At 37.2% G+C, this 12,651-nt stretch overlaps 1 protein-coding gene across 3 annotated transcripts in view; it reads right to left on the bottom strand.

Moving 5' to 3' along the window:
* The window catches only part of LOC114360195 (lachesin), a 106,427-nt gene that overhangs the window by 47,094 nt on the left and 46,682 nt on the right, over positions 1-12,651 (bottom strand). For all 3 annotated transcript variants that reach the window (XM_028314793.1, XM_028314794.1, XM_028314797.1), the window contains 2 exons: positions 6,900-7,085; positions 5,280-5,469 (listed from right to left, as the gene is read on the bottom strand). In XM_028314793.1, the coding sequence (XP_028170594.1) occupies positions 5,280-5,469; positions 6,900-7,085 (376 nt within the window). The remainder of the gene's footprint in view (positions 1-5,279; positions 5,470-6,899; positions 7,086-12,651) is intronic.

Raw genomic sequence — 12,651 nt, 5'->3', positions numbered from 1 at the left:
AACTTCTGTGTACTTATCAATATGAAGTTTATTTAACTACTCCATAATTTAGAAATCATATTATGTTGCGATAACTTCTGCACGCGAACCTAACTAAGTAACCTATTTACAACTAAACCTTATTATGAAATTATTACCTACAATTTGTGTACTTAGAAAATTTTAGTAAGAGTATTTTGTTCAAAAAGTTTCAGTCAATTCCACATAATCGTTGTCCCAACCGAACGAGTCCTGGAAAAATCCAGAGAAGTTATGCACAGTAGTATAATGAAATCCATGTGAGTAAGTATAGAGCCAGGCTTAGCCAGATGCGGCGCGGTTTTATTCGTGCCGCCCCGATGTTTATTCGAGAACTTTGCACATTTCAAATCATTGACAATAAGAGCGAAAGCGCACGATGCGTTGCGGTGCGGTGCGACGCCGGAGCGGTGTCGCTGCGTCGTCACATAGAAATATTTGTGGCGGGCACACGAGCGGTGCGGCGCCGTAACGCATCGTGTGCTTTGGCTCTAACAGTTTTGGCTTTTCTATCTATAAAATACTTTGAAATGCTATGCGACTGCTGATAATTTTGTAAACAAGACTGAAAGCTGCATTATGGAAAAGTATTTTGATGTAGGCACTTGTAGATAGTTTAGTGATATAGACAGACACACTAACTAGTTACAAAAAATGATTTGGACTTTCAAGAGTTTCGACAACTCATTCTTACTCGTAAATTGGTTTAGATTAGGATTGAAGAGCATTGTACAGGATATTTAATGATGATAGCAGAATCTTACGAGTATATTTACGGAATAAAAAGTAAAGACCCTTAAAAGTGAGAGTAATAAAGGTATGATTTTATTTAAGCACATCATCTCAACTAGAAGATGAAAGTTATTTTAAAAATTGTAGCACAAAGAGAGCAGACACTCATTTTTCGAGCGATTTCTCTATACGACGTAATATAGAAACTACTAGGCTTATCGAAATTATTTCTATGAAAGCTTAATTTAACGTACTTAGGTGACGTTACTAGGGTCACCACACATGAGCTTCACGCCACAGCAACAAAACGTGTGTTTTGAGACATGGATAAAGGAGTATGGTCATGAGCACATTAGTTACATTATAGTTACTTAAGTCGTCATGTTAAAACTAAAATAAGTAACTGCCAACCTCGTGAGAGACGCAGGCCGCTGCCAATCTATCAACATGGAAAGCATTGGGGGCGGCCTTTGTTTAGCAGTGGACGTCCTATGGCTGAAATGATGATAATGGTGATGATAAACCTCGAGAGGCAGGCTTTGAGTTAAGTAGATACTTTAGACTTCATCTCGCCAGTCAAGCTGCCCTTGGTTCACAGACGGTTGGTTTTCGTAAACAGGGGCATAAGCGTAACATAAGCTTTGCTAGACTGCACGCGAGTGCACGGGGCGGGCGCGGCGCGTTGCATTCTAAAACATGAATTCTTATTCGATTGTCCACAGTGGGCACGTGGGTGTCACATAGCGCCAAGTACACGTAAATTGTTATGGTGCGTCCACACTGGGCGACCGGGCTCGCGCGGCAAACTCGACATCCTGCTCACTCAAGAGCAGGGTGAGCAGGATGACCGTTGGGCCAATGAGGACGCACCATTAGTGTTTTTTCTGATACGATATCTATGCATATTAGAAGTTATTCGAATAGTGTCTGTTCTATTTTCCCTGTGGTTTTCTTATAAGTGGAAGAAAACAAGTTGCATGGTGCGCTCGATATTTTCCGCGCCATCGCGCCTCTTAACTGGATAAACTTCGTCGACGAATCATATCGTCCCTGGAAAGTCAATTTGCGTTTCACGCAGTTTTGTTTTCATTGCATTATCAAGTTTTCTTTCGAAGTTGTTACTGTAATCAGTTTAATGGCAAGCTGAAATCTTCGTTTTGGTAGGTACTTATACATACCTATCAGGAGTTCATAAAATTAAAACGCGTGTTAGTATTTGGTAACTTATAAGTAGCCATATTTTTAGTATTTTTTTTTAAAAAGTGTGAAAATACAATAATCATATTTTACTAATTTATTGTGGAAAGCCTTGGAGGAGGCCTTTGTCCAGCAGTGGACGTCATTTGGCTGAAACGAACGAACGAACGAACTAATTTATTAAATTTACCATTATCAAGTAGGTAGGTTAGATTGTTTGTAATGCCTACTTACTTATAATTCGTTATAAGGATAGGTACAAAAAGCAAGATTATTCTTAAAGAACTATAAAGAACAATAGAAATCTAAGAACTCAAGTTCAATACTGGATTTATAAGAAAATTCTGACCAACAGTAGTAGGTACAGTCAATTCGATTTTTTACACGAAATTCCTTACTAGAGCTTCATTAGAGACTTCGAACAAGTGATGATAACGAAACTACGAGGAATAAAAATCCGATCCGTTCAGTTTCTGTTTTATTGTTCGCATCAAATACTTTTTATGAACGAACACTCCCTCTGTTCACATTAAACACCTTTAAAAACCTTAGAAACGAGTGAAATGAGAAATTCTTTCGCGCGAATAGTTAGAATAGTGGACGGATACTGCGCTACGTTTGAAAAATTCACTGCAAAATACTGTAGAAAATAATTTACTTAGGAAACAGATTTTTGTTGGCTAATACCACAGTATACTTATGAGCTAATCTAAGTACCTACTGTGCTAATACACAGATTTCAAAATGAATTAATATAATGACGTGTTAAGTGGAATATTACTCGGTGTAATCTTATAAAAACAAAGTTAGGTGTAGTAATCTAACTTAACTCAAAGAACTTTATTACGATTTAGTAAGTACATTTTCTTTGAACACATCATGTTAACGAAATATAAAAACATAAAATAATGATTTTCTGGGAACAATCTTCACCCCTGTTCCACAGAAGTCGATTTACATCATATGTTTGCAAGACAACCTCTAAATTCTCGGTATTCGACTACTTTCTGCGTACTTATCGAATAATATTATGTGTTAGACTTATACCTAGTTCCTAAATGTATCTCCAATACCCGTTTTTCATTAATTCTAAAGTGCTCTCCCTAAAAAACTGACTGCACAAAAGGTTAAAAGACCGCAACTTTACATTTAGGTTTGTTACATAAACACAGCCGATACCGCAGCAGAATTAATGAAGTGAATTAAAATGCAGCTAGAACACTCCGTATACTGTTACACACTGTATACAGTATACAGTTATACACTGTGTATAGTGAACAATGAGCGTTTAGCGGCAGCCCGAGTTAACCTTCTTCCTGCTCCCGGGAAGCGTTCAATTCACGATTTTTCCGACCTATTACCGCTGCTTCAGCGTTCGCTGCATGTACCTAACTATATTAATAAGACTATATGCCTAGGGTAACTGCCACACTGAGAAACCATTTATGAGATTTTGCTAGATGTTCCTTGATTCACCATCTTTTGGGCATGATCAGAAATAGAGTATCTTTTCTTGTTGTGAAAATGAAATCAATTACTCATTTAAATTGTTAAAAAGTTTTCTTTCTCCCCCTTTCAGGACTGAATAATGTTGTAGATAAAGATAGAATACTACAGAATAATAAATTTACCTATAAGATTTGTGAGACTTAATACTTTATTTTAAATATTTTAATGTAAGATGTAAAATAAACAATTTTCTAGACAAAACCACTGCACTACGAAAACCTATGTGTTTTACGCCGGTCATATATAAGAACTAACTTATAAATCTTGCTTATGAGACTTCGCCACCCAGTATGGGCTAAATGTAGTCAAAGAGCCTAATATCAGGCACAGAGATTCAGCAAGCGAGTTAAGTTGATTACTTACCTTACTTTGGGTCTACATTTGGGCTCGGTCTATTTTAACAGGGTTTCGCCAGGCTTTAACACAAACGGGACGTTAACCGCTCGCACAATCAAAAATTGTTTGAAGAAAAATGGTTCTTCCAGCCCTATTACCTCGGCTTATTCAATTTTGAGCGGGGAAAAGTTGTTTAAATTTTTGTCCATTTCACTCGTAAACTCGTAATTGTTTAACTTAACAGGACGTTACGATAATAAGGATAAGTAGGCACAGAATGGGAATTTAGGTAGTAAAGAGCAGCGTTTTGTTCACCTTTATAAAATGTGTGAGCGTTCCCAATTATGGAGTCCTTTGGGTCTGCTATAGGTACGATATAAGATCGGTGCGGATTTTGTGAAAGGTGTGAGGTAAGATAAAGTAAGTCTACGACTTGTCTATTCGACAATTAACTCTTCAAAGGTTAGGATAACCTCATTTGGATTACTCTCTTTTTGATAGTTTCCATCACTACCTACATGGATATTAAAATAATTAAAATGTTTACTCGTACTTAATATTTATATTCACTATAAACAATCAGGAAATATAGTTAGTTGTCTTGGATATATTTCTTCCGCCTACCGTGGTAACATTGAACATTTACCGCAACTAACATGAATTCTAACATCCTGATAAGATTTTCTGCGTCACTGTCAGGTAAATCATATTATTGGTCTTTGACAATTACGTCACAAACTTAGCTAAAGATATTAGACCACAAAGCGAAGGCTCTAAATTGATTCAATTATGATACAATTATTAAATTATAAGGCTTGTGTAACTAAATTTATCAAGATGGAGCTATCATTAAATTCCTGGAAGTACTAGATTCGATGAAACACTTACATTTTGCGAAACATGACTATATCATGTATTTCTGTAAATACCGTACTTAATTGCCATGTTTGTGTGTTTTTGCTAAATCGATTTATCGATACCTAATTATAATGACCGGTGGTTTAATTAAGCATCTAATTAGGTGTTGCGGTAAATTATCACATATTAGAGGTATTACTAACTGTTTATACAGAAATCATAACATATCATCAACGTATTACATGCATTTTGCACATTGATATGTAGGTAGGCAAAGGTTTTTTTAGGTACCTAGATCAAAAAAGAGAATAAAGACTTATCTTATCTACTTATTCACATTACAGTCACCGGCAGTTCTCCCATAACAATCTTTGTAACCAAACGCTGCCGATTTTCTCAGTGCTGCTCTTTTTGACTAAACGCTGCCGCTGAATTAGACAGTTACTGCCCTTCTGTACCAGTTTTATAATCATCATCATCACTTCAGCCACAGGACATCCACTACCTACTGAACATACTAGGCCTCAATGTTTTTCACATCGCCTGGTTGGTAGCGGCTTGCATCCAGCGCCTTCCTGCCACCTTTATGAAGTCGTCGGTCTGTACCAGCTTAAGTAACTATAACTTACCTTTCCTCTCCCTTCCACCTTCATGCCTGAAGACGATGGGTTTGTTGTGCTCCCGTCGCCACAGCACAGTTGGTGGCGGCTCTCCCGTCGCTATACAGGTCAGGCGGACGCTGCCGCCTTCTTGCGCAGTGCTACCCTCTGCCACCGTGTCCACGATGTCTGGTGGTATCACCACTGATAGGTACCCCATCTAGAGGAAAAGCAGTTGATTATGAATAATCTACTAGTGAAATAGAATGCCATGCATAGGCTAGAGAGAGAACAACAAGTTTAACTAACAGAGACACTAAAGTTTTTTGCAATCGCTCACAAAGTAAAAAGATGGGTCAATATCTGCACCCAGTTTTTAAGTAAGTAATTTTGGTAATTTGCAATTACAGGTTTTAAAGACTGGCATTGAATAATAGTGATTTTCAAAAGTGATTCACTTTTTTATCGGCCCCAAAAAGTGAGTTGATCAACTGGACGAATTCGAAATATCCTATTTGTCGTTAACTTCTACAGCCGCATATGATGGTAAATTCTCCAAAAAGCATTTTCAACTCGCCTTTTTCGAAGCCAAATTAAAATCCTCATTCATAAACTAGAAACCTAAGCTTCAGTTCATGTGCAGATTTATACGACACGTTATTAACTCCAACGAGCAATAACTAGTCCAAACTAGTATTTCTATTGCAGATGTTGACCAAGCGTTTTCATTTAGAACTGTCCCGTTTCATTAAAATCCGACTGGTGGTTTTTGAGTCCAGCGCGTGGTCGGACTTGTTTCCTGTTTTTGCTTTAGTATCATCACGTTTTACTTAATTTCATGCGGTACGTAAATTGCGGACTGGAATCGCTTGCTTTAGTTATTTTAATTTCTATTTAGTCGTGTCCATAATAAGTAGGATTTAAAAGTTAAATTCAAAAGTTCTAATATTTTTAGATGCCTACTTAATGAATTTTGTAGATACTCGTATATGATGGGTTTCCTAACTCACTCCTATTACACGAACATATTTAGCTGAACTGGAGGATCTTTGCTTACTTATGTTCAAAAAAAGTTCAGTGTTTTAAAACTTGTAGGTAAAAAACAAACTGCGTACTCGTGTCTCGTTCCTACAGAGACTTTCACATATAAAAGTTAGTCAAGATTCCTGCAGCGATTGATGTTGACGAATTTGAATTTACCTGACTTTTCATAGGGTCCGTATTGACCTGGCACATGTAGGTGCCAGAGTCGTTGGCCTGCACGTTGCTGAAGTGCAGCTTCCACGTGTTGTGGTTGTTGTACGTGACCGAGACAGTATAGACCCATCAAAAACAATACTTGTCAAAAAAACCAAGTCTCGCAACTCAGTTGTTCTACGGTAAAAAGTTGTGAGATCCATGTAATACCAAGTCCAGGCCAGGAAATCTTTAACGTTTTACATAAATTATTGACTTGGCCATCGCACTAAATAATTTAATTTACACGTGTTTTCATGCGATGGGCAAGTCAATATATTTATGGGTATTTCTCATCGCCACGGTTCTCATCGTCACCTTCGTGGCGAATTTTNTTCTTGCTCGACTTGGTGGGGGCACTGCCGTGCCCCCAGATTATTGTAGCAATTGATTGATGATAGAATTTAAACTTACCTGACTTTTCATAGGGTCGGTATTGACCTGGCACATGTAGGTGCCAGAGTCGTTGGCCTGCACGTTGCTGACGTGCAGCTTCCACGTATTGTGGTTGTTGTACGTGACGGACAGCCGCGGGTTCAGCGCCACCATGTTGGTGTGGATCGCCAGAATCGCCTTTGAGTCTGACTTGATCCATGCCACCTAAAAACAACAATAATTGTTAAAAATTCTGTTTGCCGAACAAATTAATAAGGAGCGACACTTTAATAGCCCAATGATGAAGGTGCCGGAATGGCCAGATCGAAATCCGTCGAACCCCGCCGATGCAAGACTGTTATGGTGAATATTCTTTAACGAAAAAAAATATTTATCAGCTCTCATCCGCTTTTGAAGACTTTGAATAATCTGCATCCATTACATTCATTATGATGAACTACTTTGTTGGAGTTCTCTCAACTCAGAGCTATAAATCCGATTTATAAGTGGGATATAGACTATAAAAATATATGTGATACCGTATTTTGTGGTACTAAAGGCTGTGTTTCGATTGAGTCATGTAAATAGCTTAATAGCTATTTTAGTTTTTCACTTGGATTGTGGCCGCTGATTAAATAATAAACAAGACAGAAACTGAAGAAAATTAATAGATAAATCTTGTCACATACTACATACCAAAAGACACACAACTACAAAGCATTACCTATCTAATCAATCCCTTCAAGAAATTACTCATTGTTAGGGTTTCTGATTTCTCGACCTATTTTTTTTTCTCGAGTTTCGAGAATTCTCGAGGCCAAAGTCTCGAGTTTTCTCGGATCTCGAGTCTTTTAATGAAAACTGTTAAAATCGGTCGAAATTTAATAAAAACGCAGGTTTTTTTAATCTAATATACCTACTTTTATTACACAACAATCAATATTAGAATTTAGTACCAATTATTTTTGTAAGGAAAGTAACAAAAAATAAAATCTTCTTTCATAATTAATATTAACTAATAATCGTAACAAAAGTCATAAAGTCACGTGCACTTTAAGGATAATCTATATATATAAAAATGAAACCCGTTTCGCGTTGTCACGGCATCACGTGTGAACGGCTGAACCGATTTCGATAATTCTTTTTTTTAAATGTTTGTGGAAGTCCAAGGATGGTTCTTACGGAAAAAAATATTAAGAAAATCTCTACGCTAAGGCGGTACGAAGTTCGCCGGGTCAGCTAGTTAACAATAAAAATCTGGAGCTACAATTAAATCACTTGTTTTCCAAAGAACACAAGTCCAAATAGCAAAATTACGTTAAATAGTTTTTTTATAAACCAAAAAAAACTTTTAATAAATGTTTAAATTTCTTAAAGATAACGATTTGAATAAACTTTACGAGGAGGCACGAGTACTTTTTTTTTTGGGGAAAAATGCATTGGATTGCATACCTACCCTACGGGGACAGGGTAGGTTATGTGGGGCTCACCAAGTCAGAAGGACAAGGCATACCCACTAAAAGACCCCGGTGCTCCGTCATTCGCCTTAAGTGGGAAGGAACTGTGGGATTCCGGACAAAGCCTACACTACCACAGTCCCTCCCGGCGATTGCCTACACGGCGAGCCCTAAAGGTCCCCCAGGACGGAGGGAGGCACGAGTACCTAACCTAACAGACAGTTAACAAATTTTTCAGTCTTTATATCAGTCAGAGTTAAAACATACATAATAAATATAGCATACTCGTTGGTGAACATTATTACTTAGTTTCGATTGAGATCATTACTTGCAAATCAAATCAGTTAAAGGAAGGAAGGAAAGACTAGGCCAGTCTAAAAGCAACGTTAACCTATTAAATAATTAAAAACTAACTTTTGTCTAAGAAAAAAGGCTTTCAAGAATATTAAAGCTTCAAAATCGAAACTCGAGAATTCTCGAGCTCCGGTAATTTTCTTTTCTCCAAATTTCTCGAGTTTTCTCGAGTTCGAGAAAGCTCGAGCAGAAACCCTACTCATTGTTCATCTGAATTCGTAATGGAATCGGAACTCTATGCTTATTTCTGAATGTAATAAGCATCCGCGTCAAAAAGTCTTCTTCCCTTTTTTGTAATTAAAGTAAAATTCAGCTTAAAGTGGCTAACAGTCTGGGAGCGTTTCGGTTGCTTTGGGCTAAATCTACATACGCTGGAGCCACTTTTCTGAGCGTTCATATACTATTCATAAGCTGAATTTACAGCGTTTTAGACCAGTTTAGAATGGAACAAAAATCGTAAAAGAGTTGTCCGGACATTTTTCAGCCAAAATATATGAACAGCAAAGAAACTCAACATGTGAGGTAGTATTTTATGCATGGTCCAGTTTAACCGCAGACATTTTCGTCTTATAACGTCGGATGAATACAAGACTACGCAAAAAATGTGTTTTAAAGTTTGTATGGTAAAGTTTTAAATCGTACAACTTTATTCAAGGAATGCGATGTACCATGTAAGTACCATTTTCAATATTCAAAAGGACAGACACAACGATGTTATTGTTCTTAATAGCTGCTCGGCTCGTGGTTGAATTTCAACAATTTGGCAGCAAAACGTGGGGGTTAAATTTAACAATGCAATTAGAGCGAGTGTCTTCACAACAAAGCGTTTGTAGCCGCTGCATACGGGGGCAAATTTCATTTCACATCTAAGATTAATGTCGTAACTCGAATTACGTCGGCATGCAGGTTTAACTTTTCTGTTTTGTTTATTATACTGGCACTTTTAATGTTTGATAAAATGTAATTTAGAGAATAATAGTTCTAAAAGTATCCTTTACAGACAAAACAGTTCCAAATAAGATATTTTCTTCCCAGAGAAGTTTTAGGTAAGTTCTATCTCTTAAATCATTCACAGATAGATATCACACCAACAAGAGTGATAAAACAAGTCTTCAACTCAGAGGCATACAGTATGTGTGTTTTAGGTACTACTTATCTGCCAACCTCACAAAAATATTTGACCAAAGATGTGATGATTTATAGTTGGAAATTACCAGCTTCAGAAATTGTGCAACCCAAATTTCAGTGACTAAAATGAAACAATTCCTGCAGCGAATGTACAAAACTGTTCAACTTCTTTCACCGACAACATTAAACTAAACGTTAGTGAAACTGTTGCCTGTGCGAATGGCCCTATACCTGAGGAATGCAGGCCCCATCCACGCCGCTGAGCATTTTTCACGTGACATTCCGCTTTGTTGCGGTCGGAAAATAAATTAGTAACAATTTCATTGTTTGCGAGAATTATTTCCGCCTCTGTTCTGCAGCTAGCGGCCGCAACGAGCGCACTTGTCATGGACTTTTATTAAAATGTTTTATTGCTTTTCGAACGGACGCGAATCCTAGAACTTTATCGAAGATTCTAAAACTGCTTTATAATTTCGTAAAAACATTTTGGAGATCTTTTTTGTAAAAATTTGTGAGCTTTTTGGTTCACTTTCTACTTTGAAAAACTCATCATTTTATCGTTAATAGACTTAGTATAACAGTAACCTCTACTGAAGTCATTATGCAAAACCGTTTGTTCTGATTGAATATTTTGTTCCGAACGTCGGCTGCAGAATAAAATTCGACGAGATTCAAAGAGAAAAATCAGTTCTTTCACTGAAAAACGTGATTGGGTTCCCTTACATGCAATCTTACTTAACAAAGCGGGTGAATATTCTGAATGGGCCCAAATTGGCGTGACCGTCTACGGAAGGTCCGGTAAATAGACATTGTGAATTAGGCCAATCAAAGGCTTAATTGATTCACCTAACATTTTGTGGGACTGTTTAGGGGTTATGGCTCCTGATGCGGTATGCGAAATTTGGCAGAATTGGTTCCCAATGTGGTAGTTAGGTATGTCAAATTTGGTAGAGTTCAATTAAGCAATCGGAAATGGTGGTGCTTTAGAAAGGGGTAATCAACAAGGGATACTTATAGATGGCCCCTATAATAACAAAGTATTGTGATAACAACCTGATTCATATTTTGTAGTCCGACGGGCATTATCGTTCGTTTATAAGAATATTTACATCGTAAATCTCTTCATCTTCTTCATGATAAAAGGTAAAAATCCTAAAGAGATTTAAACTTTGAGAAGCAAGGCCTTTTCATGTTAGTCATGTAAATAGCCTACTTAAATAATCTTGAGGCAGTTTTTTAACCTTCAAAAGTAAGCAACAGTTTAACCACTATCTAAAATGGCTTGGAAAATGATTATTGCAGTACACTGGGTGAAATAGGAATTAGCAGCCAATGTAGCACACGAGTAGTCACCACTTAAAACTGTACGTGATCTGAATGGTTTAAGATTCAGTTAGGGTTGATACGGTTTTGGAAAGTTAAACGGAGAACAATAGCTTCAAGCTTGTTATGAAGCTGTGCTGTTTTTAGTGCTATGCTCTTTGCTATTGTAAAAAACATTATTTGTTTTTAGCACGTGACATTTGGTCACTCATGTAATAGGGCCATGGAACATAATTTCATCGCTCTGTCAGCATATTGTGTATTTATAGCAAACCCTGCAAGATTGCTGTGTAAAATTAGGTTGTACAAATATAGGTACTTAACATTACCTACTACGAAATAGTTTTAAAACGTATCATTTTCTTCTATTATTCACTGAAAGTTTCTGATTCTTCAAAGGTCAGACAGTGAGCGTTTACCGAGCTTTAAATAACCTCAAATACATTAGGAAACGCTGATTTATAAATATAGACCCTCTGATAAGTATCAGAAACACTTTGAACTTCAACCATTCATACAGAACCGAGTGTATTTATAACTACACTAAGATTAGCTAGTTGTTGCGTGGGTGTAGCTAGTTTAGGACAAACTTGAAAATGGTCGGCTTCTGGGTCGACCCAACTAAGTTATGTAACAAGGTGGTAGCTCAAACATCACAAGAATTTCTAACGTATTTTAAAAGACAAAATTCTCGTGTGGTTATTCCAGGACAACAAAGTTTAAAACCGCTGAATTACATAAGAAAGTGATAAAGAGTTTTCACCGAATATTTGTGACCTGAAATAAAAAAGCACAACTATTTTATTACCTCAAAAAGCTACAAAAGGTTTAAGCTTTTAAGCCAGACGCATTATAAATGCAGTATAATGCTTCTAAATGAATTTAAGGATGTTAAACCAAACGACCGGTTTTCCAATAAGGTTTTGTCCTAGTACCCAAAACCAAATATTATTGATCCCATAAACAATAATGCCAATCTGTACAAAAATCTTACAAAATATTTAAGATGTTAAACTTTCGCCTTCCATTTCAACTAAAATAGTAAGACACGATTAGTTCGAAAATCCAAGTCGAGATACATAATATTACGGTGTGTTTACGGGCGATGCCGGGAATGCCTCTTAGCGATCTCATTTACGTACGTCACAAACTATGAGAGATATGGTATCGTTCTTAAATCTAATACCTTTTGCCTAACACTAACTCTCACGCCGATCAATAAAGCTGGCAATAGTTGTATCAACTTAGAACTTACAAATAAAAAACAATGCTCACCCTATAGTTAGATAGGTGGTTGGCCACACAAGTGAAGTGCACGTCCCAGACCTGCCTCACGGTGTAGTTCTCGAGTTCTCGACCCATAGTGCTCACCCAGTAATTTACAAAATATATTTAAAAAACAAAACTCACCCTATAATTGGACAATGGTTGACAACACAAGTGAAGTGCACGTCCCGGCCCTGCGTCACAGTGTGGTTTACTAGAGCCTGCAGGAACTCCGGCTCCGTCTCGGCCTGGATCGGCACGGC

The sequence above is a fragment of the Ostrinia furnacalis genome, unplaced genomic scaffold (assembly GCF_004193835.3).
Source record: "Ostrinia furnacalis isolate ACB-3 unplaced genomic scaffold, ASM419383v2 OfSCF4915, whole genome shotgun sequence".
NCBI lineage: Eukaryota > Metazoa > Arthropoda > Insecta > Lepidoptera > Crambidae > Ostrinia > Ostrinia furnacalis.
The sequence above is the reverse complement of the archived record's forward strand: the minus strand, read 5'-3'. Positions and strand labels throughout refer to the sequence as shown.